General features: G+C 42.8%; 1 protein-coding gene across 1 annotated transcript in view; it reads right to left on the bottom strand.

Annotated features, from left to right (window-relative positions):
* The window catches only part of LOC133507949 (calmodulin-binding transcription activator 1-like), a 67,250-nt gene that overhangs the window by 21,223 nt on the left and 18,756 nt on the right, over positions 1-27,271 (bottom strand). Inside the window, 4 exon segments of the mRNA XM_061833558.1 lie at positions 785-938; positions 3,267-3,338; positions 4,824-4,959; positions 9,955-10,022. Of these exon segments, the coding sequence (XP_061689542.1) occupies positions 785-938; positions 3,267-3,338; positions 4,824-4,959; positions 9,955-10,022 (430 nt within the window).

Genomic DNA, 27,271 nt, shown 5'->3' with positions numbered 1-27,271 from the left:
GTCCTCCAGTGACTGTAATGGAAACTGAAAGTATTCCTATGTAGTGCAGTTCACTGTCAAAAGATCCAAAGCCCTCCTTTTCACTCGTGCAGAATGCACAACCTCATTTGTAAACCATTTAAATTCCTACACGTAATCCAGAGGGCAAATAAATGAGAAATACTTGATTCACAAAAGAGAGAGATGACTATTATTTAAGTCAAAAATCCAACATGTTCTGGGCAGGTGTCTTTATTTGGCCTTCAAACCCAGATAAAACGATGAGATATTAGGTGTGTTTTTGTTTATGTGTGTGTGTGTGCACTGAAGTTATCTTTTCTCTCTGATGCTGATGTATGAATAATACATGCTGGATATTTCGGGCACCCTCAGTTTGGGCCCCTCCATCCATCCACCCTTTTTTTACTTGGCTCTTTGGTGCAATGTGTGCTTGCCTGCAGATGGCAGCATGGCACTGGTTTATGGAACTATCGCCCCCCCCCCCAGCCCCCACTCTCACCAACTAAAATTGCACAGCGGGTTCTTTATAGTAGTCTCACTCTCTACGTCATAAGTTCTGCAGTCGCCTCTTATCTCAAGCGGCTTTTGCAAAGGCAAGCCAGCAGTGTTTTTGAAGTCTTACATCTGATGTTCGGCTATGATTGGGTTTTCATCTTTTTAATTATAATCCGAACTTCAGCTTTGGTTGTTGACCCAGTGCGACTGCTATTCTCAGGTTTGGGACGTGTGCAGGCTGAAAGTAGCAGAGCAGTGAGTGGTGAAGAGGTGGAAAAAGATAACTCACACATAGGTTTGAGTTGTCCGATGAGCTCCTCCTTGCTCCACTTGGCCCACTCCTTCCTGTCTGTGTTGATAGAACAGAGAACAGGACCACATGGCTTCCCGCTGTCGTCCACTGCTGGAACATTCAGATAGTGCACCAGCACGATGTCTGGGTTCTATAACAGAGCAACACACATCTTGTTGGTAAAACACAGCCGTTATTTTTTGCTCATTTGTGTCTTATCAGCAAGAGAGTACATTGATCCGGCGCATTTGCAGAAGGAGAGGAACAGGACGAGGAAAGCAGAGGAGTACGTGGGGGTCAGGAGGGAGGTCGGATATAGCGTGTCAGACAAGATTCTCTCACCTGCCTATAAAACATTTAACAGCTCAAACCCACTCACCACTCTCCCTAACATTGCAGGGCCAGCGGAAACGTCCGCACTCATGTTGGTGTGCGTGCGATTTAGAGAGTCAATGAGCCAAACAGGGAATGGGCAGGTCAGCATAAAGCTCACCATACTGTAGCCCACCAGCGGACCTATGGAATTCATATCCCATGAATGATTCAACAAGTGTGTATATGGCTGGTGTGTGAGGGAGAGGCTCCTCTTGATAAAAGATTCAGTAGACAGACTCAGGTGAGGGGGAGGGCCTGCTGAGGTGGAACAAGAAAATGGCACAGTGGGCTGCTACAGCACCACACTGTGCAATGCAACAGAACAGACGGGCTCATTTATGATCGTATTCACTGATCTGATGTGATATATGTGCAAAGAGCAGAAAATGGCACATTACACATGGAGGAATCAGAAGTTCCCCTGCCAATTTTAGACTCAGAGAATCACAGGAGAGGAAAGTGCGCTGAAAAATAAAATTTATTTGATTCAATTTACAGCATGTGGTGAAAATGTCCTTGTCAGATCCATGTGACAAATTATGCAGCACCGATTGGCAAGGAATGCATGAATATGTATTGGATTTACATATTTTAAACTAACATCACTGGGCATTCAATATTTTCTTGGAAATGAAGGGAATGTTTAAGATTCAACATGTTGGTCTGTCGATGAGGAGGTTCTGGTGACCCACACTTGCCTGGCCAATCAAGGCCAGAGGTGGGTACGAATGCGACACATTTACAGAGGGGATGGAAAGCATTTATTATTTAAGTTCACTGTTTTCGCTCATTAATGTACACATTTTCAGAAAAAAGGGAATTAGTGAAATGTTTGCTGAGTCATTGAAAAAGAAAAACTGAATCATCCAATGGTTGCAATATAACAAAGAGTGAAAAATAAAGGGTGTCTGAATACCTTTCATCTCTGTAATCTGTTAAATTACTCAAATTACACTTTCGCTGAATTGTACTTGTCAGAGAAGTTTTAATGTAGCATACTTTACTTTTATAATTTAGTATTTATGTACAACAGTCTACATGCTGCTTGCATTGTTTCTCAAAAAATTATGTCTATTTTTAGACTTTTGTTTTCAACTTCCACATTGGGCACAGTTGCTCCAATCCACCGTAATGGCTACAGTGATGTTTGACTCAAGTTCACCAATCAAACGACACAAGAAAGTCACATGTCCATTTTTTGAAGCTGAATTTGCCTTAACTTATTCTTTTACAAAGATTAGATTTCGTAACGATTTCATTTATTATGTTTCTGATTAAGTGATATTGTTCAGCAATATCTGAAATTGCGCATTCATGTTTTATTTTCATAACCATTCTATTTGACATTCACACTCTGATACTCACTAACTGCTCGATATCCAAGTAGTGAGAGTACTTTCTTACTGCCACCGAAGTAATTGGAGACTACATTTTACTTGAGTCACATTATTAAAAAGTCAGAGTACTTACTACTTGAGTAGAATATTTGGTCTCCCTACTCACCTTTGATTGAGGTAGAGATGATTGTGCGTGTGTTAGTGTACCTAATTGTGTGTGTGTACATTGCACATTGCTCCAGGGTGTTTTCTTGGAGAGGGCCACGTGGAGAGTATAGTACCTTAAGACCTTGATACGTAGGAAAAGTTCTAGCAATGAAAAGTTTTCTCAGCAAAGCATGTTCACATAACTGGATATATTCTGAATGGGACGATAAACCCGGCAATGGCGTCCAGTTTTATTATTACCCAACTTTTTAGTGTGGTCTGCCTCATTAAATTTTGAAGAGGAGAATGTTTATCAATGGTTTATGTTGGAGGTTACTGTGCTGTTTTGAAAATGGGGTGGACAATTTAAGAGATTAAACATGTGGTGCGTAAAATTAACACTATACTATACCGTTTCTGGTAATTTAGTTTGGTGTAGTGTTGTGAATTAAATCTTAACATAGCATGCTTGATGAAGAAATCCATGTCGAGCCAAAGTGACGTGGCAATAAACAGCTAAGAAAAAAACAATCACGACTGCATAAAGTGTATGTCTCCCTCCCTGTTAAAGTCTTCTTGTTTTAAAGTAGAGAAGGTGGGAAAGGGGGTGGGTGGCTTACCTGCAGCAGCCAATAGCATCTACGGTGGAAGGTGGGGATGATGGAGGAGTGGACGTAGCAGCCATACAGACACTAGAGAGAGGAGAGGAGATTTCAGGGGGGAAAGGAGAAAAGAATATGGAGGGAGCGGGACACAAGGAAAGGATGAGGTGACGACAGCAAAGGAGAGAACAGCAAAGGAGAACTCAGGTTATAGCCATGTAGGAGCTAAACATGCCGTTGTATTTTTGAAAAGGTCCTTCGTCAGATGTTGTCGACTTATGAAAATATCAATATTTGGCACCGGTGTATAAATATCGCGAGAGGATCAATATGTCGACCCTGTTCTGGCTCCTGTGGGATTTCCCTGCGAAACGGTCCTCTATCAAGGTCATCAGTGAGTTGAAACACAATTGCACATAGAGTGGTGAAGACTCGACACGCTGGCTATATACTGTAATAGCGACATCAAACGTCTGTTGTGTTTGCTGTCTCATTCGCACTCTCGTTTTCTTGCCATTTTGCCTCTTGTGAGAAGAAGCCCGCCAGCTATCTAAAGTGTGTTTGGCCAAAGGCAGAGTGCATTTCCATATATTTCCATCTGATATGAGGAGGCTCTCAATCCAGGGCTGTGTTTTTCCTCACGAGCTTCCTGCCTCTCACTATCCTCGAGTCCTCCTCTCCCACCGCTCTGCCGTTCCTGCCCCCTGCGCGACACAATACTTGCTTTGCTTGAGGGGTCCCGGGAAGAGGTGACACAAACAATTACTGAGCAGCGACCGGCGAGAGAGACACTTGCCTTTCGATGGGTGTGTTTGCGCACGGCAGCAGAAAAATGCGTGTCAGATGATTGTCAGTATGAATGTGGGGTTGTAAATAATGGAGGTGCAGATGGGAATACTTGATCTCAATTATTCCCTTTGCCCGTGTCTTCTGTTCATTTATGCACAACTAGTGAGCCTTCCATACGCATTCCATGTGCTGCTTCGCTGTCTCTCCTTTGCTTCCCAATCTCCCTCCGTCTTTCTCTCCCTGACACATGCATGCTCACTGCTCTCACCTCTTCGTACATTCCTGCTGAATAATCAATTTCGGAGCTGGCTGATGTGACTCAAGCACACGCACGCAAACACACACGCAGGCACGCACAGACGCTGCCTTGAGACTGGATCGATACCCCTCTCTGTTCTGCTGAAGAAGGCATTGACATCATTCCTGGCTGCAGGCCAAACACACTCTTATCCTTCAGAAAGAAGAGAGAGGGGAAGGGAGACAGGGACAGGAGCCGGGAGAGAGAGGGGAGCAGGGACAGCTCTGACACACACACACACACACACACACACACACACACACACACACACACACACACACACACACACACTGCACACCGGTATATTGCTTTTAGCCCAGTAACTCCAGCATGTGTGTATGTTTGTTTGCGTGTACCCTTCAGTTACACGCATGTGTCTACAAGGTGTTGAAGGAGTGACTAACATTATGGATTGGATTGGCAGCGAAGCCAAACTCAGCACAAAAAGAGATCACAGACTTGTTTTCTGCTTTATGGCAGCGTCTCACCTCCACACCCTGGACTTTGAGCTTCATGTGATCCTCTCGGGTGGTCTTCCCGTCTTTCCTTTTTTTCCAGCAGTATCCATCTTTCCTGTACTTCACCTTCTTGCGGTTGTAGAGGATCATGGAACCATTTTGAGGCCTGTACCAGGGAAAGCACAACACGTTCCACCGGAGCACACAATGTGAGGATTAGTTTGACAGAACAAAATAAATATTGTGCAAAGTGGTGATGGCTTTGATATTGTCAGCATTTTAGCGCTCAATGACGTGGAAACTATTCAGTGTTATTGGGGAAAAATGTCAAGGTTACACACCCAAATTCACCAACCACACACACACACTGGAGATTGCCCCATGTGTTTATATTTTAAGTGGATCCATCCAGAGATGGAAGTAAAGTACAAGCATTTTCTTCTGAGTACATGCCCTATACTATACATACAATATTACATCAAAAAGTGTTGAGAAACATGTCTTTGTCAATAAATTAATGACAGGATGGACTAGACCCCTTATGCCACTTTTTCACTGCACAGTACTTGCTATGCTCATTTCATTTAGCCTCATTATGCCACTTCAAAATCACAAGTACCGCAAATGTGAAAAACAAGCCCAAACAGCCCGAACCAGACACTAATAAAAAAAACACCAATGCAGGAGAACAACTATAAAAACTGTTTTTCCATTTCGGTGTAGGGTGAAGCACGGGATTCGACTTTTGATGTTTTCACCAACCCTAAAATGTTACAATAACAACTTTCAAATCCAACACACTCTAAATCTTAGTCATCTTTGACATCTTGGACGAAGAGCCAAATAAATCAAATTTGCAATTCCATCCATCCATCCATCCATTTTCCATACCACTTATCCTCACTAGGGTTGCGTGTGCTGAAGCACTCCAAGGGAGAGGCGGGGTACACTCCGACCTGGCCGTCAGCCAATCCCAGGCCACACATAAACAAACACCCATTTGCACTCACATTCACACCTACGGGCAGTTTTGAGTCTTCAGTTCGGATACCGTGCATGTTTTAGAGATGTGGGAGGAAACTGGACTCCCTAGAGAAAAACAGTTTAGTCACAGAAATAAAATGCACACCCTACACAGGTTAGGCCGGATTCGAACCCGAGTCCTGAGAACTGTGTCGTATATCTGCAAACCAGGTGTCCATCGTGTCACAATTTACTATTCAATTTACAGTACTTCAAATTTCCCGGCCTTGTTTCCGAGTACCTGCTTTTGTCCATATAGGGTTGGTTGTGGGAAGAATGTTCTTTAACAAACACACGAACACAGAGGGATGCCAGGTGAGCATATGCATGAGAAGACAGCAATGTCACAGATGGCAAGAGTTACCCCCATGTGTTTTCTGCGCTCAATGTCAAACCTGCCGCTAAGCAATCCATCATTCTTCCATAACATTAAGGACAAATGTATGTACATTGTTCACTGTGTGTGTGTGTGTGTGTGTGTTGGTGCAGAAAATGCATCTTTGCCTTATCTCACGACAACAGAAACAATCAATAAACTAACAGGTACTCACAAGTGCGCGTGCACATACACACATAGTCTTTATCCCTCTTATCAGAGCATCTCTTCATTTTGTCTTTACTGTGACCCTCCATTCTCATCTCGTTGCTTTCATTCTCATCTTCTTGTCTCATCCATTCCCTTCACAAGGCTGCTCTCACCTCAAGTTTGACGTGGGCACATATGGACTGGGATGATTGCAATTTACGCCGCGCACAGTGTGTAGTAAAATTGAATTTGCTTTGAACTGATTTTCTTTGACACCGCAAATCTGTTCTGTTTTGGGGGTGAGCCTGCCAGCTTGGAAGCCGAGAGGAGACCCCCACCTTCCGATCAAAGATGAGTTTAGTCTCTGTCTCTCGCCGTATGAGTCATCTCAGGGCTGCTGATTCTAATTATGTTATGGAGAAGATAGATGAGATCAGATGTGTGTGTTTGTGTGTGTGTGTGGGGGGGGGGGATACTTGTTCTTGGTCTATGCGTGCTCCTTGCAAACCCTTCGATTCAAGCAGACATACAGTAAATGCTATTGATTGTAACTGGTCTGTGATGTGTGGGATATAAAAAGCTTTTCCGCTGTTCCACTGTGCAGCAGAGTGAAAACAGAGAAGGCAAGGAGAGGAGAGTGGAACAAGAAAAGGGAAAGATAAAGAGACGGAGTGGGCTACTGAGTCCGTCCGGTAAAGGGGAGGAGAGAAGGAGGCGAGAAGACGCGAGACGAGCGAGAGGAAGCAACAGTCATTACTCTCAACTTGGATTCCAGTGAGAGGAGAAATGAAGGTCACTGATTGCTGTCTTAATATGAGCGCTGCAATGGTGCAAGCGTGTGGATACAAACATACACGGAGCGGCGCAGGCACATAAATGTCACCGTCTCCGTTAGCTGAGCTCCTTTCCATCTGATGGGATTACGTGTAATCTGTTCTAATCGTGCCTCATGTCATGTATAAATGGGATTATATCTAACTGCTGCTCAATAACACCAATACGACTGCTGCTGCCGTGTCTGCTGGGAAGCCGAGGCGATACGGTGGCACGGCCAATCAATGAGAAATCCATCCACAACATAAACTGTGCTGCTGGCCTCAGGCTGCTCCTGAAAGGAGTCCTTTCGCTTGCACAATGGGAGCACAGAGGTATCACCTCGCCTCTCAGCGACATCAGGAATCACAAAAGTAGCCATGAGGTGATGCTGCACTTACTTTACTTTTTCGCTACTTCTTCTTCCCATAATAATTATTTGTGTTGTACAGTATATCGAGTGGTTGGAAGTATTTCATTGTGGATTTTGTGAGTGTATGTACTTTGCTTGGAATGTTAATTTTTCTGACCACTCTGGTTGCTATGTTTTGCAGCAAATGTGTTCTGTTGTGTTGGCCAGAAAAACCACAAAACTCTAGCGTTCAAAAAGTCTTCATGTTCTCTAATGTTATCATTTGCCAAGTTATTCATGGAGGACCTGTTGTGATTATCCTGTCAAATCTGATCCTGCTGGGTGCAGAGATATTTTTTTCCACTCTCGTATAAATGTTATGCAAATTAATAAAAGAGGGAACCACTTTTGTGTGCACAGATGTTTTCATTTTTTTATTTTGTTTTATCTGTGCCCAGTTATCAAAAACTTTAAATATACCAGAATTGACAATTTAAAAAATAATAATAGTATTTTTGTTTGTATCTCAGTACATTATTGAGTTTTTACATTTTTACTTTTACTTAGGCAGTATCATCACTACTTTTAGCAAAATATATTTTACACAAGTATCTATATTTTAACTTAATGGCACAATATACAGTTTTCAAACTGATACCGATATTTGAATGCAGCCAGTCTTTCCAAGACATTTTGTTTTACTTCTAAAACTATGTCAACACTAAAAAAAAAAAAAAAAAATCTGATATAAAATCAATCTTTCCAACTGTATGGTAAATGTGTGGAGTAAGTGTTTTGAATTTTGAATTGACTCCAAATGGGGAAAATGCAAGTGTTGTCTATTGTTTATGTTATCTACAGTATAGTAAATAGTATAATCCATTATCTTTTTTATCTTTATTAGAGGCACTCTAACCTTGGACTGGTCATCTGCCAGTCACAGGGCACGCATAGACAAACAAGGATTCACTATCATATTCACGATTTGGACAATTTTGAGTCGTTAATTAACCTAACATGCATGGTTTTGGAATATGTAAACCCAGAGAAAACCCTTGCAAGAAAAGCAAAGCAAAGGAAGGCCCGAGCCAAGATTTGAGCCTAGAAGCTCAAAACATTTTGGCGAACGTGTTACACACCCACCCACGATGCTGCTATTTTAAGGAATCTCCAGCCATCCATTTTTCTCCGCTTATCTGAGATCGGTCATAGTGACAGCAGCTTAAGCAGGGAAGCCCAGACTTTCCTCTCCCCAGCCACTTCACTCAGCTCTTCTGGGGAGATTGCAAGGCCTTCCCAGGCCAGCCGAGAGACGTGGTCTCTCCAGCGTCTCCTGTGTGGTCCCCAGGGCATTTTACCAGTGGAACATTCCCGGAACATCTCACCAGGGAGGGGTTCAGGAGGTATTTTAAACAGATGCCCGAGCCACCTTATCTGGCGGCTCTCAATGTGGAGGAGCAGCAGCTCGACTTTGAGCCCCTCGCTAATGATGGAGCATCTCTAAGGGACAGCCGGGACACTGTGTGGAGGAAACTAATTTCGGCCGCTTGTATCCGCTGTCTTGTTTTTTTGTCACGACCCACACCTCGTGAACACAGGTGAGGGTAGGAACGTAGATCAACTTGTAAATCAAGAGCTTTACTCTCACCGGAAATGAAATGAAATTACTGCCGGGAATGCATAGCAAATTCTGACACCGGTTGTAGAGGGACCGAACAGCCCCTGTCAGGGAGTCTGGTACTCCATGTTCGTGGAGCACCCCCGCAGGACTTCCCAAGGGACAAGGCCAAACAAGTTCTCCACATCCACAAAACACATGTACACTAGTTGGGCAAATTCTCAAGCATCCTTGAGGACTCTGCTGGGAGTAAAGAGCTGTTTCACTGTTCCATGGCCAAATCGAAATCTTTAGGAAACAACAATTTGGAGGATTCCTTTTCAGATGCTCTTTTCCATTTTTCCATATTCTAGGAAAGGAGCTACGCAGGGTTCAGAGGAAACGATGAATATTCAGTTTTAGCATGTGAATCCCTGTTCACACGCACACATTCATGCACATATAAACACACCCAAAAGCACATGCGCACACCTCCCTAGGACCCCTCAGCCCCCTTCGTGTTTGAATTATACATCAGTTAGCCTAATACATTTACATTCATTAATACTCCATTTCCAGCTGACTAGGTGGTTTGCAGGCCGAGCGTGTTCTAAAGCGTTCTGTACATGTAAAGCAGCCCATCAGAAGGACGCTTTGGAGACACACACCCCCAGAGTTTTAATCAAACAGTCACTCGGTCATAGGGATTAAAACAACATGAGTCACCAGCTGACAGAGTCACCCTGTATGTGCATGGGTGTGTGTGTGCGTGTGTGTGTGTGTGTGTGCGTGTGTGTGTGTGTGTGTGTGTGTGTGTGTGTGAAAGCAATACTGTCTGGTCTCGCCTCACCTGGTCTTTGGCGATGTCGTCAGCCACTCATCGTGTTTCTCAAAAGTGATGAGATACGCAGCAATCTCCTGGTGAGACAAATGTTAAACGGAGAGGTTACTGTATATATTTATTTGTGTGTGTGTGTTTTGTGTGTCACACAGAGATAAAACGTAGGTATTTCATGATGACTTGTTGATGCCCACTTGTGTGTGTGTGTGTGTGTGTGAGTGTGTTGTAATATATCAGATTGTCATGGTGAAATCTAGGTGCTTGATTGGTCACAAAGCAGCCAGTCAGGAGACAGACATTGACCACAGACCCCCAGGGCTAGCAACCAATCACAAGAGCCGAGGCACCGATATCACCTGCCTCCATTGACGAGCAAAGCTCGACAACTCAAGTACACACGGATACACATACACACACGTAGTGTACACACAGGAGCTGAGCAAGTGCGTTAATAGGAAAAAGTTTTCTTGTCTTTTGTAGTTTCACAGCCTCACGTTAGATAAAGTCCGCTCATAATTCGGCACTTAATTCCTTCGGCTCTCCTTTCATCTCGTCGGCCGTCCTATTCACTCTATTTCTTTTTCCACAGGTAAGGCCCAGGAAGGAAAAATAAATCAGCCATACAGGTGGTTATTTTACAGAGAGAAAGGAAAAAAACAGCCTCACACAAAGATACAACGCTGCCTTTTTCCTTCACAGGGTATAACTCTTCTCCTTTAAACGCAATAGTCTGTTTCCCGATCCGTGGCTCCCTTCTCACCCACTTGTTGTGTATGCCTGTGAAATGTAAATTGTCCTCTTAAGGCAATCATCGTTTGAAATGTGGCGCAAAGCAATAGTGAAGAAGACATCAACAATGCAGCCCTCCTTCATCTGCCCCCTCAGATCACCCATCTCTCCCATAGACCTCTTCTTCCACTCTCCCTCGTACTTGGGTTGTGCATGTGTGTGTATGTCAGTTATTTGTCCCAGTTTGGCACGAGAGCACTCCAGTTCAATGAGGGAGAGAGAGAGAGAGAGAGAGAGAGAGAGAGAGAGAGAGAGAGAGAGAGAGAGAGAGAGAGAGATTGAGAGAGAGAGAGAGAGAGAGCAGGTGGAGGGTGCTGGCACTTAACAGGATTGTTTTTTAGTATCCTCCATTCTCTTGCCATGTCCCAACCCCCACTGCCTCATCCTGCATTAATATGTGAATTGTGCAAGTGCATGCCTGTGTGTGTGAGTGTGCGCACGTGTGTGTGAGGGACAGGCTGCCATCACACCATTAATTATTAGCACCATCAATCTGCCAACTGTTAATGTCGGTCTGTCTGAGTTACAGAAAATCGCATAGGGCCGAGTCTGCCTTGAAAACACACATACGAACACTCACGTTGACATTTTCATCCTGCGCAAGGCATATACACACACACGCACACACACTTGCATACAATGAGCACCTTGTTCATTTATGCATCTATTCATTAGCGGTGACAAGCAGCCACCTCTCCTCCTCCCAAACCACTCTGCAGCAAGTCAATATGCTATATGGCCTCCACAGCTCCGGCCAGGCACTGGGGGCTCCCCTAGTGATTGTCAGCCAGTGGGAGGCGGAAGGAGAGAGGTGGGAAGACTGGAGACAAGGGAATGGGGGAGACAGAAGGATGGGAGGATTACGAAGGAGAGTGAGAGAGAGACTTGCAATTAAAGGCCTGCCCCATAAGAGCCATTAAAAAGCCCGAAACAGAGGAGTCAGCTGAAATGGCAGGCTGACACACACTCTAAAACACACCCACACACATACACAATCACTGTTGCGTCCTTTCTCACCAACACACACAGACACACACACACACACACACACACACACACACACACACACACACACACACACACACACACACACACACACACACACACCACACACACACACACACTCCACGCCCATGTGAAGAGTGACACAAGTGAGACTTGAAGGTCGTTCCCCCGGAAGCCGGTGTTATTACCCTGCCGGCCGGCCGGCCAGTGATGGAACGTTGTCTGCGAGCCTAGCGACACACTGACCCTTCAGGGATACTGTAAGTGTGTGTGTGTTTCTGTGTGCGTTCACAGTGCCAGACTCAGGGACGGAGAGAATCTTCCTCCTGGGATCTACTCCATAAAGCTTGTTATTTGCATGCCTCCGTGAAGGTACACAATAGCGCATTCCGGCAGGCCAGACTGAATACAAACGCGTGCTTCCACACCAAAGTCTGATGTGTCAGTAGTACACTGATTGGGAGAGACTGGGACAGACACTTAAGCAATATTGCATCTAACAAAGTTGGGATCATGAGTGGGAAGTTAGACTGCGAGCGATGCAAGTGGGGAAATCAGCCACCCACTCAGGTCTCGAAGAGGCCATCTCCCTCCAAGAAATGGATGGCATGTACAGAAAAGTGCTTCTATGAGAAAAGTGTTCGTATTTGCACACACGCACACACGCACACTCTGTAGCCTGGGGTGTACTTCCCCAGCAGGAAGGTGGGGGCGCCTTGGTTGGTCGCCTACACTTATGCAGGAGCGTTCCCTGGAGGGATTCCGTTTAAGGGTCTGGCCACAGGCGAGAATGTCTTGTGTGAGTGTGTTTGTGTGTGTGTGTGTCTGTCTGTGTTTTGAAGTCTAATGATGAGCATCACCCTGGCAGATATCAGGGGAAAAACTGAGTTGTCTGTAAACTGGAACTGTCACATCCATTCCATAGTAGTACCTCAAACCAAGGCTGACGCTGCTTCTCACCACACACATTATTTGGGATTGAACTGTTTATTTTATGGAGATGGGAGGCAAGACACTGAGGTTTCCTTTTAAGTACACCCAGAGTCCATTTTTGCCTTTCTCTTGTTTACATATATGGAGCAAAGAAGGACATTAGCATTAACCGGGGAGGTTTGCTGATGTTGGCGTTTGTTCACAACACCAACAGCGTGCACTTCCAGATGAACCTTGAAAATACGTGACAGGGATTGGCACCATAATAACCTCCGATTCAGAATTGTATTTCAGCAATCTGCTCAGCACAGATTTAACAATCTGCTTTGATATGCAAAACCCACACTGACAAAGAGATTGACTTCAGATGATCGATAATCCATTGAAAGTGCCTGGCGGGTGTGTCATTTCCCATGGCCGCCGCTTTACAGTGGCTCTAAACAGTCTACGCACTTCTGTTCAAATGGCAGGTTTACGATCAAGATTAAATGGTATTATAAAGTTTCCCACCATTAATGTGACCTATAATCTGTATCATGAAATTGGAAAGAAAATGTTTTTTTTTTTCAAGAGGGAACCTTAAAAAAACAAACAAATATACAAGTGAGGTAATGTTGTTGCAAAAGTGTGAACACCCTCTTACTACTGGAGATGTCTGATGATAAGATGTTGAACTCATGTTAAAAGGGACTCCACACATAAATTTTGCGTGCCTCTGATTAATTCAATCAAAATACACATCAGATGTTCTAATAGACTATCTGGTGTGTTTTTTTTTCCTTCTATTTCTTTCATGAAGAATTTTGTGCCAACAGTATTTGGCGTCTTTCATTATTCCCTCAGGGCCACAGTGCAAGCTAAAAAAAAAAAAACAAAAAACACTGCAATGCTGCCACCACCATGCTTCACTGTAGGAAATGTGTGCTTTTGGTGATGACTTTCTGAAATTATGGGCAAAAGATTTGACCTTTGTTTGATCAGACCATCGGAAAAATTCCCCACATGGTTTTTGGGAGATCTCAAGTTTGTTTTTGCAAAATCTAGCCAGGGTTGGGTTTTTCTTTGTCATTTAAGGACTCTTTCTTGCCACTTTCCCTATCATCCAGCAACTGAAGAAAATGGGAGATTGCCGTCACATGTATTGAACAGGCAGTAACTGCCAGAAATTCCTGCAGCTTCTCCGATGCTGCTGCTGTCGGCCTCTTGGCAGCTTCCCTCATTTTTTTTTATTTTAAATTCATTTTTTAGTGGGATGTCCAGTTTTTGGTAGTCACTGTTGTGGCATATTTTCGCTACATTAGGGTGACTGTCTTCACTGTGTTCCATGGCGTATTCGTTGCATTAGAAATTCGTGGTACCCTTATCCTGACTGGTAACCTTTGAAGGTAAGATCCCTCAGATCCCGAAATGCAAAACTTCATCAGGGGTTAACCAAAGGCCCTTCAAATAGAGGCAGGTTCCTGCTGACTTCCATCTAACCCATTTTTTATGAGTTTCAATTTGATTGATTAATTCCAAACACAGCCACATCCTCAATTATAAGAGCAGGAGTTACACTTGTGCAACCACATTGTTTGAGTTGTTTTCTTTTGAACCCTCCCCTCCTTGTAAAGATTTGATTCCCTCCGCATTGTAGTTGTACAAGTTAGAAGTCACATTAATGGTGAAAAAAGTTTTTACATGATTTATCCTTGTCTCATTTTTGTTAAATCACAAAAGCATGCAATTTGACGAGAGGTGTGTAGACTTTTTATGTCCACAGTATATCTGTAATAATTGCTCTGTAACTTTGAAAATCCACAATGTCATGGCAGCTGAGTGCAATTTCTCCTCAAAAAGCTCAGAACTCAGGCTAGAGCTAAACAGTCAAAGTTATATCTCACTTTCTGCCGACATTAATGATTCTATGTTGGCTGTAAACCTGTCCAATAATGTCTTGTTTGCTCTCTATTCCTCTGGCCTGCTTAATTAATATGTGAAGCTCTTAAAGAGAAAGATAGGCAGAGATTGAATTACGACATGGATAATTTTGTTCTGTTCTAGATGCACAATTAAAATTTCATCAAGGCAATTGTACTCCAGAGCAATAATACGTAGTTTGTGTTATATTCCCTAACTGCCGTCCTCGCCACTGTTTGTTAGTTTCAACAGCCTCTATATTACCTCCACTGGCTAATACAGCTGCTTAACGCTGTTTCCATAACAACTGTTGCAAAGCCCCTGATCAGAATTCCTCTCAAGCTTGCCTTGTGTTTATCATATAAACACCTAATCACGTTCTGGGTATCCCACACGTACACACGTGTACACATGTGCATAGTCATGCATATATTGTATACACATGACAATTTCAGCTTGTTCTCTGCCTTTTTTCGTGCACATACACAAGTAGTCTTTCATTTTAAAGAGTTTTTGATTTTTTTAATTTTTTTGCTTCTTTTACTGCATCTAGTTTTCAGTTTTTGTCATTATTTCATAACTGATTCAATTTCAGTTGTTTTTTTTGCACTTGGCAGGTAAAATGTTATACAATTTCTTTCCCAGCATTTTTCTTATAATGCTAATAGTAGTCTTTCTACATCTTGCAGAGAGAGCTTCCACTTCTTAAATTAAAATTTAATTCTTTTCCATAGTCAGCAGAGGGTATCTCCACTTCTTAAAGTCAAAATTGCATCATTAATTTGCTCCATTGTTGTGCAGTAAGCCATTAAAAGCCTCTTTTCCAAACTAAGAAGACTACATGAAATTGGTCCCTTCTCCAAAAAATGATCAATGATGTAATCTGGTGGAAAACCATCCAAACATCAACAAATAGAACAACAACCCCTTCCCCAAATTGTAAACTCTCAGTCCACTATATAACAAGGAGTTAAAAACAAACCGTGCAGGTTTGTCACTGAAATACAATTGCCATCAGAGATCCCAGAGGTTTAAAAGTTGGCCGTGTTAAAATGATTAGAAATACAGCTCATCATCACTTTGGATGAACACAGATGCTCATGTGGACACGTGCAGGATTTAGTGGGGGCCAGTCATTGCAGGATGACATGTGACCTTCAGCTGAGGCCCGCCCCTGTCCACGAATTGGACGGGAGTCACGCACATCGCATTCATCATCCCGCAAGAGACGTGAATATGTACACGACGCGCTGAACATGTCATAACTAATGCATGCTGGGATGCACAGGTCTTCACCAATGCACACACACACACTGGGCCTCTGAAGAATTCATGCAGTGGCTTCTGTCCACAGAAATGGCAGTTTTATGGTGACATAGTCACTCTCCCGTCACTCCCTCTCCTTCTGGTCAGACGTCTTTACCTTCCGCCCATCCTGCTGTCTTGTTTGCCCTTCATCAACCCACGGTGAAGTTTGCTGAACTCATTCACTGTACAGAAAGTAGCTCAAACTTTTTTTTAGTGGAGCGCACAGGAGAGGCCGCCGTAACCTACCAAGGGAACATCAATCAAGATTCTCTTGCGCACCTTCGCTCTCTTTTTCCTTCTATCGGGCATTTGCATTTGAGGAGAAGAACCCCCCCCCCGCAACCCCACCCCCCCCGCCCCCCAACCACCACCACCCTCTCTCTCCGCAGGGGGTGGGGGTGGGTGGTGAACACATCAAAGATGGCAACAGGTGTGTGGTGTCAAACACAATGCCAGGACCCCCGTTGTGCCAAGGGGCGTCTTGAATAAAAACTGTCAGAAGCCTCAAAATTTCTCGCTAAGTCAAGCAGGAGAGTGTGCACACACTGAGATGTTGGTTTGAAAGTCTAAAAAAAATGGATGGGTGTTTGGCGGTGTGGGGTACTGATGAAAAGGTCTCCAGTGGTTTCGTTAACCCCCCGATTCCACCTCTCCTGGTGCATGGCACGGCCCTCAAGTCTCGTGCATTGCTGTTGTGGTTCCCATTGTCATCGAGCAGGTTTGCCGTATGATAGTTGGGGAGAGGGGAAAAAAACAGTGTGCCACCTCTCATTGGCATAAATATTTGTTTACAAGACACAAATTGGCACCCTGTCAGTCAATCTCTGGGTTCCTCTCTCTCATCTAACCCTTTTACTGTGCTTCCCTTTCTGTTTGTCTCTCCCATCCTGGCTGTGTGCTGCTGAGCTTAATACAACACTCCCCGGTTCAACCCTCTCTCATTACCATATTCTAATTACATTCGTTTAGGGGAGCATTTGGGAGTTTAATGAATACATTTGAAAGATTGGTCTCTGCTGTGATCCTCGGGTTTGTCTGCTCACCCAGCTTCATACGGCCGGCTGCAGAAGTCTGCGTACCTGGGCTAAATCACTCGCAAAACCTACAAAAGGTGCTGCTGACAGCCAGAACTCCCGTAGCGATGTGTCTGTCACTCCGAAATCAAGGCTGTTTGTCTCTGACAAATAAAGATTTCATGTCATTTGTCTGTTGCTGTAGGAAAAAAAAAATCTCGCCTCGCCCCCATGCTGAAGCCATGCATATTTAATTATTCTCAGGCCTTAAAAACAAACTAGGAGGGACAAGCACCATTATACAGATATACAGTACAAGTACCTGGAGTTTATCTCCTCTTGTGCCAACAAAGCAGGCGGCTCCACGCGGGGAGAAAGACGGGTGGAGTAAAAGCAATCATAGGGAAAAGCTAACATTGCAGGTTATGGAGCTAGTTCTGTTGACTGACTTGTACTCTGTGAGATGTGTCTTTGCCAAGGACGAATCCTTGTGCTGGACCTGAATAGAGCGTTACTATGGGCCCTCGCGCTCATTCTTTCACTGTACTGAAAACTGTGATAAACCTTTCACACTTCCAATTCTGATGATTTCCAACTTGTAGAATCGCTGTCACTTTTATATCAGCTATAAGAGTTTATGATAGGAATGTTTATCACTGTCTAAATACATCATTTTTTTTAATCCCAGAATACTAATTTGCTCGACTTGTTGACTTTACCTACAAATCAGGAGTCAGCAGAATCCGGGCATTGTTTAATGTTTGTTTGGATGAAAGCAGCCCACAGAATGACAAGTTGTAATGATCCACTGCAGACAAACGCATTCGCGGTCTGAAATGATGATATCCCATGAACGCATACAATGCCATAAATACTTTGGAAATGTAATGTATACATCTGAAAGGACTCCTCTTCACTTCAAGTGCAATGCACGGTGATGATGCACTGCACAAAGTAGAGCCTGGTGTCATCACCCTCTCTTTAAGTACTGTGATTCATGCAGTGGGTGTCAAAGTGTGCTCGCTATCTTTAAAAATGATGTAAGATACATGTATAAAAATAAAGAACTGGGGAGTTGTGTAAAGAAAGCAACATTTTTACTGTCAGACAGGAGTGGGGCGGCTTCTTACTGTATAATAGTTGCCAGTTTGGAAGCCATCACGACCTTTGTTTGCTTAAAGCTGGTGCTTTTCATCCATTAAATTAAAGTCATAGTTGTTGCACAGTTAGATAATAATTGCTGTAATTTAATGCACTTTTGGAGAGTAAAAAGGACTCTGACATCAGTTATATCCTGCCAGGGTAACTTTCCACCTCGTAGGGGTTGCAATGGAGTGTGTCTTCTGAATTCTGCTTGCACATTAAGAGCAGCCATTTAACACTAATATTGACGCTGCTGTTGTGTATTGGACAACGTTAAGACTTTCGAGAGGGCAAGCGGCAAAAACGACACCGCCAGAGCATACAGTGCAAATGCTGCCAACTGGCCGCAGTGTCACTTTATAATTGTATTGCTTCCTTTCTTTGAGGCAAAACAAAAATTTTGTGGACAAAACATTTACCTGTCAAATATCCAAAGAGAGGAATGAATCTATTTTCTTTTTTTTCTTGTCATTTAGCCAAGATACAAATTAGATGTTCTCATTTGGAAATGCGTGTGTTTATCAATCTCCCACCCACCTACTGCTTTATACGACACAGTCGAATTTTAAATATATGCACTGCTGGTATGCAAATGCAGCGTCGGTGTCACTCGTGAAGTTCTTCTTCCTTAGAGAACAAGATGATGGATATTTTATTACAGCTGAGCTAGTCTTAGACTAATGACACTGCAGGAATACAATTCAGACCTGGTACACAGCTAATATCAGACAAGCGCACACACACACTGTTTAATCCCCAAGGAATCAGTGAAATTTGATTACCCTGACTGTTACAAACACCCTCCGTATGGGAGTAGACATTTCATACATCAGCAGGAGGGAGGAGGAAGAGGGAGGAAGAGGGAGGACAGAGATGGGCAGACTGAGAAATATACCATACAAGGTAGAATGGCCATTTGATGAGAGAACACTCTGGACAAATACTGCGTGTCTCCCGAGTGGAACTGTTCAGGTATCGCCTCCGAAATTGAAAACGGACGCACTACACAAACACAATATTTCACCCTGCAAGTAAACATGGGAAACAATATATTTACAATCCATCTAAATATGGGGACCATCGCCGGAATAGCGTTGAGAATACAAGTAAGTCAAATTCACAAGATACTCTCATCTTTAATGTGTGTTTATTGAATGGGACATATTTTCAACACGGGGAGGTTTTCACTTTCAGATTCATTTGTCCTTCACTGTCCTCAGCAGATATGTAACTCAGAACATCATTGAAGGTGACAGGTTCATGTATGTGCCTCACACTACAGTAAAACAGTACCTTTTTTAATACTGTGTATCAAAAAAAAAAGAAAGGATAATTAATATTGAAAGATACATGCTGACGTCCATCGGAGTTGACTTTGGGCGAGAGTTTGAGCTAAAATTTGCCAGGCAATTACAGGGCTATTTATTACAATGACATTGAAATTTAGAAATATTGTATGTAATGTATCCACTAATAAATGGTGTGAAGTAAAAAGAGAAAAATTGAAAATGAAAACGTGCTACTGCTTACGATAAGCTGTTAACAGGCAAAAATGTGAGCAGGATAATGGTGACATCAGAACATTGATTGGACGCTGAGTAAAGCTGTAAGCTTTCATTGCTTTTCTGGCTATGATCTATCTTTTATTGAGTATTTTGGAACAAGAGAAATAGTACCTTACGCATCCCCATTGAGCTGCACCATGTGTTCTTTCATTTATTTCAATTCTGAAAGAGATGGCAATGATTTTACGTGCTGTTAAACTATGAATAATAACCCCAGCCATCCATTCTCTAAACCACTTATAATGTTCAAGGTCACGGGGAAGCCGGAGCCTATCCCAGCTGGCTGAGGGTGCGCAGAAGGGTTACACCCTTGGCTGATCACCAGTCCAAGTAACCTAATAACAACAGGATTTTTTTTTTTTTTTTTTAATCTCAGCATTTATTTAGCTCTCTTAGTTCCACATCCATCCATTAACGACTACCTGCAAAAAATGACTGATAAATTTGTAAAAATCACATTTTAATACCATTCCTATTTCTGGCACCACAAATGTACATTTTGCTTGAGAGGAGTTATTCTACGCCTCCATTTGCATTTTCATCATTGAAGCGGCTGTTTTAATTCATTCATACATCCGTCCGTCCATTTTCAGAAGCGCTTATCCTCACTATGGTTGTGGGCAAGCTGGAGCCTGTCCCATCTGACTCTTGGTTAGAGGCAGATATGCTAACCAGTCATCCGCCGTGCCGCCAGGTTCTAACTCAAATTACATTAAAAATTTCTTATTACTGTGAATGACGTGACAACCAGTGAAATGCACAAACCTCTAAATATTTAACCAATCCAAAACGGCATTTTCCAAATCTCATGACACTCCACCACAAAAGAATGTTACAAAAAGTACATTATCCAGAAATAATGATGATTTTTGTCTCAATTTACTCACAAATATAATTACTCATCGATTAAATCTGGGCCCAGTTACTTTAACACAACACAATCGCTGTTATATGCAAGGCAACAGGTGGACGCAGATTAATTCTACCTTCTGCCATCTTGTGCAAGAGCATTTATTTAATTGTTGTACCGGTCACTGTACAGTACATCACTGGCAAAGATGATAAGAAAAAGACTGCACTTTTCTGGCACTCTCTCACACAATTCTGGACCAAGATGAACAAACATACCTGATGAGCTCTCATGGTGCATTAATGCACCGTGGCTCAGTGGTTGGAATCATTGATCTAACATACATGCTTTGAGAATATGAAGGTGTACAGAGAAAAGGAAAACACAGAATCCTTCTTGTGAAGCAGTCCTCAATAATGTTCAGTGGTTTAGTTTTAATACTTAAATCTTAGTAGTTATTCGAATAGTCGCAAAAAAGTGTGATCAGAATGGAAGCTAGTGTTTCTCTATAGTTACATTTCTTTTTGCACATCATTCAAACTGTGATGTTCCAGGTAAAAAAAAAAAAAAAAAAAAAACCCCACACATCATATCAGTGGATCTATATTTCTTATTCAGATATTTAGGAGTTCCAGCTGCTAAAGTGATTGATTTAAGCTGATACCGACACAGTACACTAGTGCCTCAAGGGTGTACGCATTCATTTGTAATGGTGAGAAAAACACTAGGGTAGTGCAGAGTCTGATGAGCAAAAAGTTGTAAAGTGTTCCGGACAAAGTTCTACCCACACACACTCTCACTGCGCAGGTACTCAGGATGGGAGCACAACGATCTCACGCACACATTTTGAATCCTTTATCTGTCTCCGTTGAATTAAATCTAATTTACACAGGACTTAGATAATACAGAGGTTGTATGTGGGGACATTACAGATACAAAATGTATTGTATCCACTGAACAGTCTGACTTCTCATTATAGCCCACTGCTGGACATTGTGTGTGTGTGTGTGTGTGTGTGTGTGTGCGTGTGCGTGTGAGTCTTAGAGGCACCTGAATCACAAAGTCACACACACGACACACGACACCCACACGCGCTGTTTCACGCATTCCCACAGTTTAATATATCTCTGTGTCTCCAGTTAACAATATTTTGTGTCAAATTAAAGCAGGCAAGATAAATAAAGGGTCTGCGCCACATGGAGAAAATAGAGCAGGAGCAGAATGTGAGAGAGGGGAGGGGAGGACTTGTAAAATGGTGAATCCCAGCCTCTCCTCGACTGTAGTGAGAACCGCTGAAACACTCATCCAAACAATCTGTGAAACCCCATTAACGCATTCACTGTTCAGTCACATTTAAGCCTCATGGGTTAATTGCACAAGCCAACAAAGAAATTGCACCTATGAATTTAATTAATCCAATTATCCTTTTTGGTTTTTTTTTTTATGTAATTTTTTTTTGTTTTTGTTTTTCTTTTTCCATTGCGGGACATTTGTTTTTTGCCAGTTGGGTCAGCGGAGCAAGGACATTGTTTGAAGTTTGAGGAGAGATAGAATGTAATAACAGGCACAAGCTGATACTGGGTGTTAATTGGGCTATGTGTGACTCAGAGAGAGAGAGAGAGAGAGAGAGAGAGAGAGAGAGAGAGAGAGAGAGTAAGAAGAAGGAGATAAAGAGCCTGGAGGACTAATTAGTGATTATAACTTGGCACTCTCCAAACATAAAATATTTCTCAACGCAAAAGACAGAGGAATGATTAAAAATAAAAGAATCAACATAAGGAGCTGAGGAACACACCACGGATTTGTATATAGGCTGTGGATTCGCGTGCGCGTGTGAATTCACTTGAGCACGCGTGTGCTCGCATGTCAGTGTTTTTGGCTTCTATGCCCTCTCATTAAATTGCGCTTTACACTGGTAAACGGTAACAGCAGAGTTCTCAATGTCAACTGGAGAGGTTGGAGCCATGGGCATGCTCCAGGAAACAAACACACACACACACACTGACAGGAATACTATAAATCCTACCAGTGCATGAACGAACGGCACATCCATTTTATTCTAAAAATGAACATTTCTGTAAGTTTCCAGAAAGCACACTTCTTTTATCTTCGCTCCGACACGGCTGACAAAATGGAGTGTGTCAGCTTCTGGCGGCCATGTGCCAGAGTGAGTTGGACATTTGCAAGTCTCGCATCAAAGTCATAAATCAAGGACACCCTTCAAAACAGCAGAGGCCCCGAAACGGGCTGTCTGCTCCCGGTATCATTCTGACTTTCCATAATGGATCCGTAGCAGTTTTCCACAGTCTGCTAGCTGACATTTAATATCATCCCTCTGGTGTAAATTATTTCCGAGACATATCTCCTGCCATGTCTTACCTATGTGAGGAGAACAGAACATATCTCGGCAAAGACACGGGGGAATACTGTACAATGAACGCATGTTTAATTCCATCTATCGTTTTAATGGCTGACAAACAACAATGAAATATTCAACTTTTACACTCATAGCCGCACATACAGTACTGCATACAGACAGCTTGAGGCTGGAGACAGGGCGCAGAAGCTCAGAGCCTCCGAAAGCGCACAAAGAAGCTTGTGGCTTACAAACACTACTTTTGTCCTTCATCAGCTGTTTTTCTTTTTTTATGCGTTGCACACGTTCAGCATTACAATCACACTTCTCGACCAGATGTCTCTCTTATCACTTCCGATGTACTGCGCAATCGTGGACTCCATTTGTGTCACGCTCGCGCCATCATCGATCACGCCATTAAGCACAAATACCCCCGCACGCGCACGCGCGCATGTGGTTACCATGGTGACGCACCCGGTAAATGGGGCAGTAGACTTAAATATATATGCTTTTTGATCTTCTCATTCACACAGTCATGTTGGCGGCGAGACACGGGACGCGCTTTCTGCACTTCATCGCGCGGCGACCAGCGCATCCTGATAGTATCACAAATGTTCTCCAGCGAAATGCTGAATCTTTCATTTCTAATCATTTACACTCCAGCAATGCCTTGTTTCTCCAATTTCTTTTCGCACCCAAAGAGTTGTGCGGTGACGTGTGGAGCAGAAACATTGTGGCAGAGATGAATGTCAACTGTGCATTGTAGTCGGTGTCATTTCGACAGTCGCTTGTTTCTGATCTCTGCGTGTAGGGCAGCCTTTTATTCAATGCCTCGAACAATTACGCACATTTAGGGAATTACAGAGTGGATATGTTGGCAGGAAGATTTACATTTAAGATTTTTGAAAGGATAAAGGTTCATACACACAGTGTTTTGTCAAAGATCAGTAAAGCCATAAAATCCAAGACTATTCAAAACATTGTACCTAAGACTATTCAAAACATTATTTCACGCAACTTTTCGTAAATAACTCAAGACTTGAGCATATCTTCTGAGACTTTGTGATACCGGCCGATGATCGGCACACAGCCAAAAAAGTAGCTTTTGGTGACGAAAGAAACCCGTCTCTGGTACCTGTTCTACAAAATGAGTAAAGTGAGAATAATGTGACACCAATAATAAGACAACAACGATGAGTTGGATGCGAAAAAGATGTGTTTAGTCTTCTTTTAAAGAGATTCACTTTCCAAGCATAAAACTAACCTGCTGTGTGTGTATGTGTGTTCATCGCGTGATGTCAGACATAATGACGAGTGCACAATATAAATTGTTTTTGTTATTTCAATCGGTACTACAGTAGTCAACTTTTTAAAATGCTAGATGTCAGTCACATGTCAATCAAAGGGCAAGTTGTTTAGTTTCTGCAGAAAATTAACTGGAAGCGCTGTACACGCAGTAACTCCGAACAATAACAAATGTTTGCATGAACAGAACACGAATCTGCGGCAATGATGAAGATCGTATACTGCACGTCCATTTAATGTAGAATTCATGAATTGACTGATACTGCAAGAAAGTATTGTGTGTGTATATCAGTCTTAAAAAGTTGGGCAGGTTTCTTATTTTTAAACTCTGCTCAGCAAGCAATTTACTGCAATCGAACAAGTTATTCCCGATGGGTGAAAAAAAAGGCTTTACTATCATCTGTCCACCTTGGTATGGTTTGTTATCTGAAACTAGTCTATAGTCTATTACCAGGGACAGATACACATACACCCCCAATCTATTATTGAACAATAGACTCACGCCTCCACTCAGCCCTTTGGGGAGGAATCCATCCCTCCATCCCAGAATAATTTCACACATCAGTAGATACACAAAAGAGAGAGAGGGGGGGGGAGCAAGAAAAGGAGGAGAGCAAAAGGACAGAGAGCAGAAGGAGGAGTGGACGGAGTAAAAATGAACGGGGGGTTTCAGCTCAGTGCTTGAGGGAGGCCAAGGTGTTCGGGGGAGCCATGCGTGACAAAACTGAGATCAGAGGATCATATGGCACGGCGGACGCGCAAAGAAACAAAATGCGCAGAGAGCCTCACACGTTTTGTAACGCATATGCACATGCCAAGGGAAGGGTGAGAATAAGGACATGGCACGATGGCACGATGGCATGACACCCGAATGATCATGTCTTTGTCTACGCACAGGAACCAGTGAGGTTATGATCCACTTCACCACGCATTCATGAATAAAGTGCATGTCAATCTCCACCAAAACATTCTTTATAAATTAGGTTCTATGCTGCATTGGCACGCGTACAGCACATTAGTAATAGGCACGATTTTTATACACCCTATCAGTAACCCTCATGAGCAGCATCTTTTTTGGAATGAATTGTTAAACACACTCTGGCCACTTCATTGGATACACCTGCCAAATCCAGTCATTCATTTTTAACAACGCTTGTCCTCCTTCGGGGTCACATTGCAGGTGAGCTGAAGCCCATCCCTGCTGATTTCAGGTGAGAAGGGTAAACTCTGCACTGGTTGCCAGTCACCCACAAGGGACAGACATCATTAGCTGAGATTCATCAGAGCCTTTGCCGCCTATTCGTGGCATCCGCGATAGTATTCCTTTACTGTGTTTTAGTTGGGTGAGCCCAAGTGTACCAACCTCCTAGCCAACGATGCACAGACAACATGGATGTAAACTACCTGCAGAGATTCTGTCCTAGTAAGCCCTCCCCCCACCATAGTTTTGACCATCACGTCTGGGAAAAACATGTTCATTTCTCTAACTGAGGTGTTCCGTTTATGAATCTTGTGTTTATTTGTACATTTGTTATCCGAGCGGTCGAGTTTGCATTGCTCGCACCTGGGCAGTGACGTGTGAGTGAGGGCAGTGAGTGGCTGGAAGCAGTCGTGTGAGCACCCAATGCTAAGTTTTGCGTGGCTGTGTGTGTCAATGACAAAGTGAGTAGTAACACTCGAGTATACTTTAAGTGCCTTGTTAGCATTAGCCATTACTCATTGCAACAGAATGCATTATTAAAGTGCTTTACTTGATCTTAATTAGTGAACGTTATCACATATTGATCAATAAGTCAGCAGTAATTTGCCACTGGATGTTGTGCGTCTTGTCTTAAGAACATGAATGAGAACCTAATACAGGAAGTGCTATGTTAGCCGTGTAAATGCCGCTAATTTAACAGCTTGATATATTGTGGATGTATTCTGGAAAAAAATACACTGAATGGTGAATTTGGAGCTGAATTTAGAGCTATTTATGTTAAATTTTTGAAGCTGAAATATACATGTTTAAATGTATTTTGATGTAAAAAAATAATCAGTGTTAACATTTCAGATTAATCACATCCATCCAACCATTTTCTTAGCCGCTTATCCTCACTAGGCTTGTGTATGTGCTGAATCCTATCCCACTTAACTTTGGGCAAAAGGTGTGATTAAACCTGACCTGGTCAAAAATAAAATAAAAGGAAATAAAAAAAACAACCATTCACACACATTGACAGGCAATTTAAATTCTTCAATCAATCTATGTATGAGGGAGGAAAGGAGAGATCACAGAAAATCCACGCAGGCACGGGGACAACATGCAAACTTCACACAAGCGGGGCCAGGATTCAAACCCCGGTCCTTGGAACTGTGGGGCAGATGTGCTAACCCTCACAAATACTTCCATATTAATTCTATGTTTGGTTTCACTTTGCAATATGGTTGCTCTTTGTCTCTTCGAAAACCGCACACACAGACGTGTATTCTAAGAACCGGAGAACAGCAGAAAATGTACATGTCTGTTTCGATGAATATATAAGCATCATTCCTCTGAGTTTAGCCCCGAGAGGCGCTCCGGCTGACACACTGACGTGACGGCAGCCCCACTTACCTGAACTCGCAAAAGCGGAGAAAACCTCCACGACACATACTTCTACTGGGTTAAGAAGAGTACACTGCCAATGTGCAATTTTTAAATTTCCCTTTCATTTTAGGGAAAGTTCACATCCTGACATTTTGCCAGCTGTGAGAGCCTAGATTGTACAAAAATGGCATGTTCCAATTTCGCTGCGCAACGAAAAGTGTACAGTCAAAATTGACTCTTGCACACATTCAAAGTGTGAAGCCACTGAATTATAATACAGACATGCAGTTCCCCTTATTTCTTGTTGTTTTTTGTGTTTATAGTCTAAAAGAAAAGATTTCTTGACCCGCTCCCTCACGAGAAGGGTCATGTTTTGTATTATCCAAATTCAATTCATTATTTTAATTGATGTCACAATAGTAATGACATGTTATTTGAGTTAGAATTGTCTTGTTGATTTGAATGAAAAGGAGACATTGTTTTGAACACAGTGGTAGTATATTATTATAGTATTATCACAGTGCCTGACCAAAGTCAATAAATGGATCTTTGACTCATTGAAAAAACTATTTGTGGCACCTTAACATTTCC

The sequence above is a fragment of the Syngnathoides biaculeatus genome, chromosome 10 (genome assembly GCF_019802595.1).
Source record: "Syngnathoides biaculeatus isolate LvHL_M chromosome 10, ASM1980259v1, whole genome shotgun sequence".
NCBI lineage: Eukaryota > Metazoa > Chordata > Actinopteri > Syngnathiformes > Syngnathidae > Syngnathoides > Syngnathoides biaculeatus.
The sequence above is the reverse complement of the archived record's forward strand: the minus strand, read 5'-3'. Positions and strand labels throughout refer to the sequence as shown.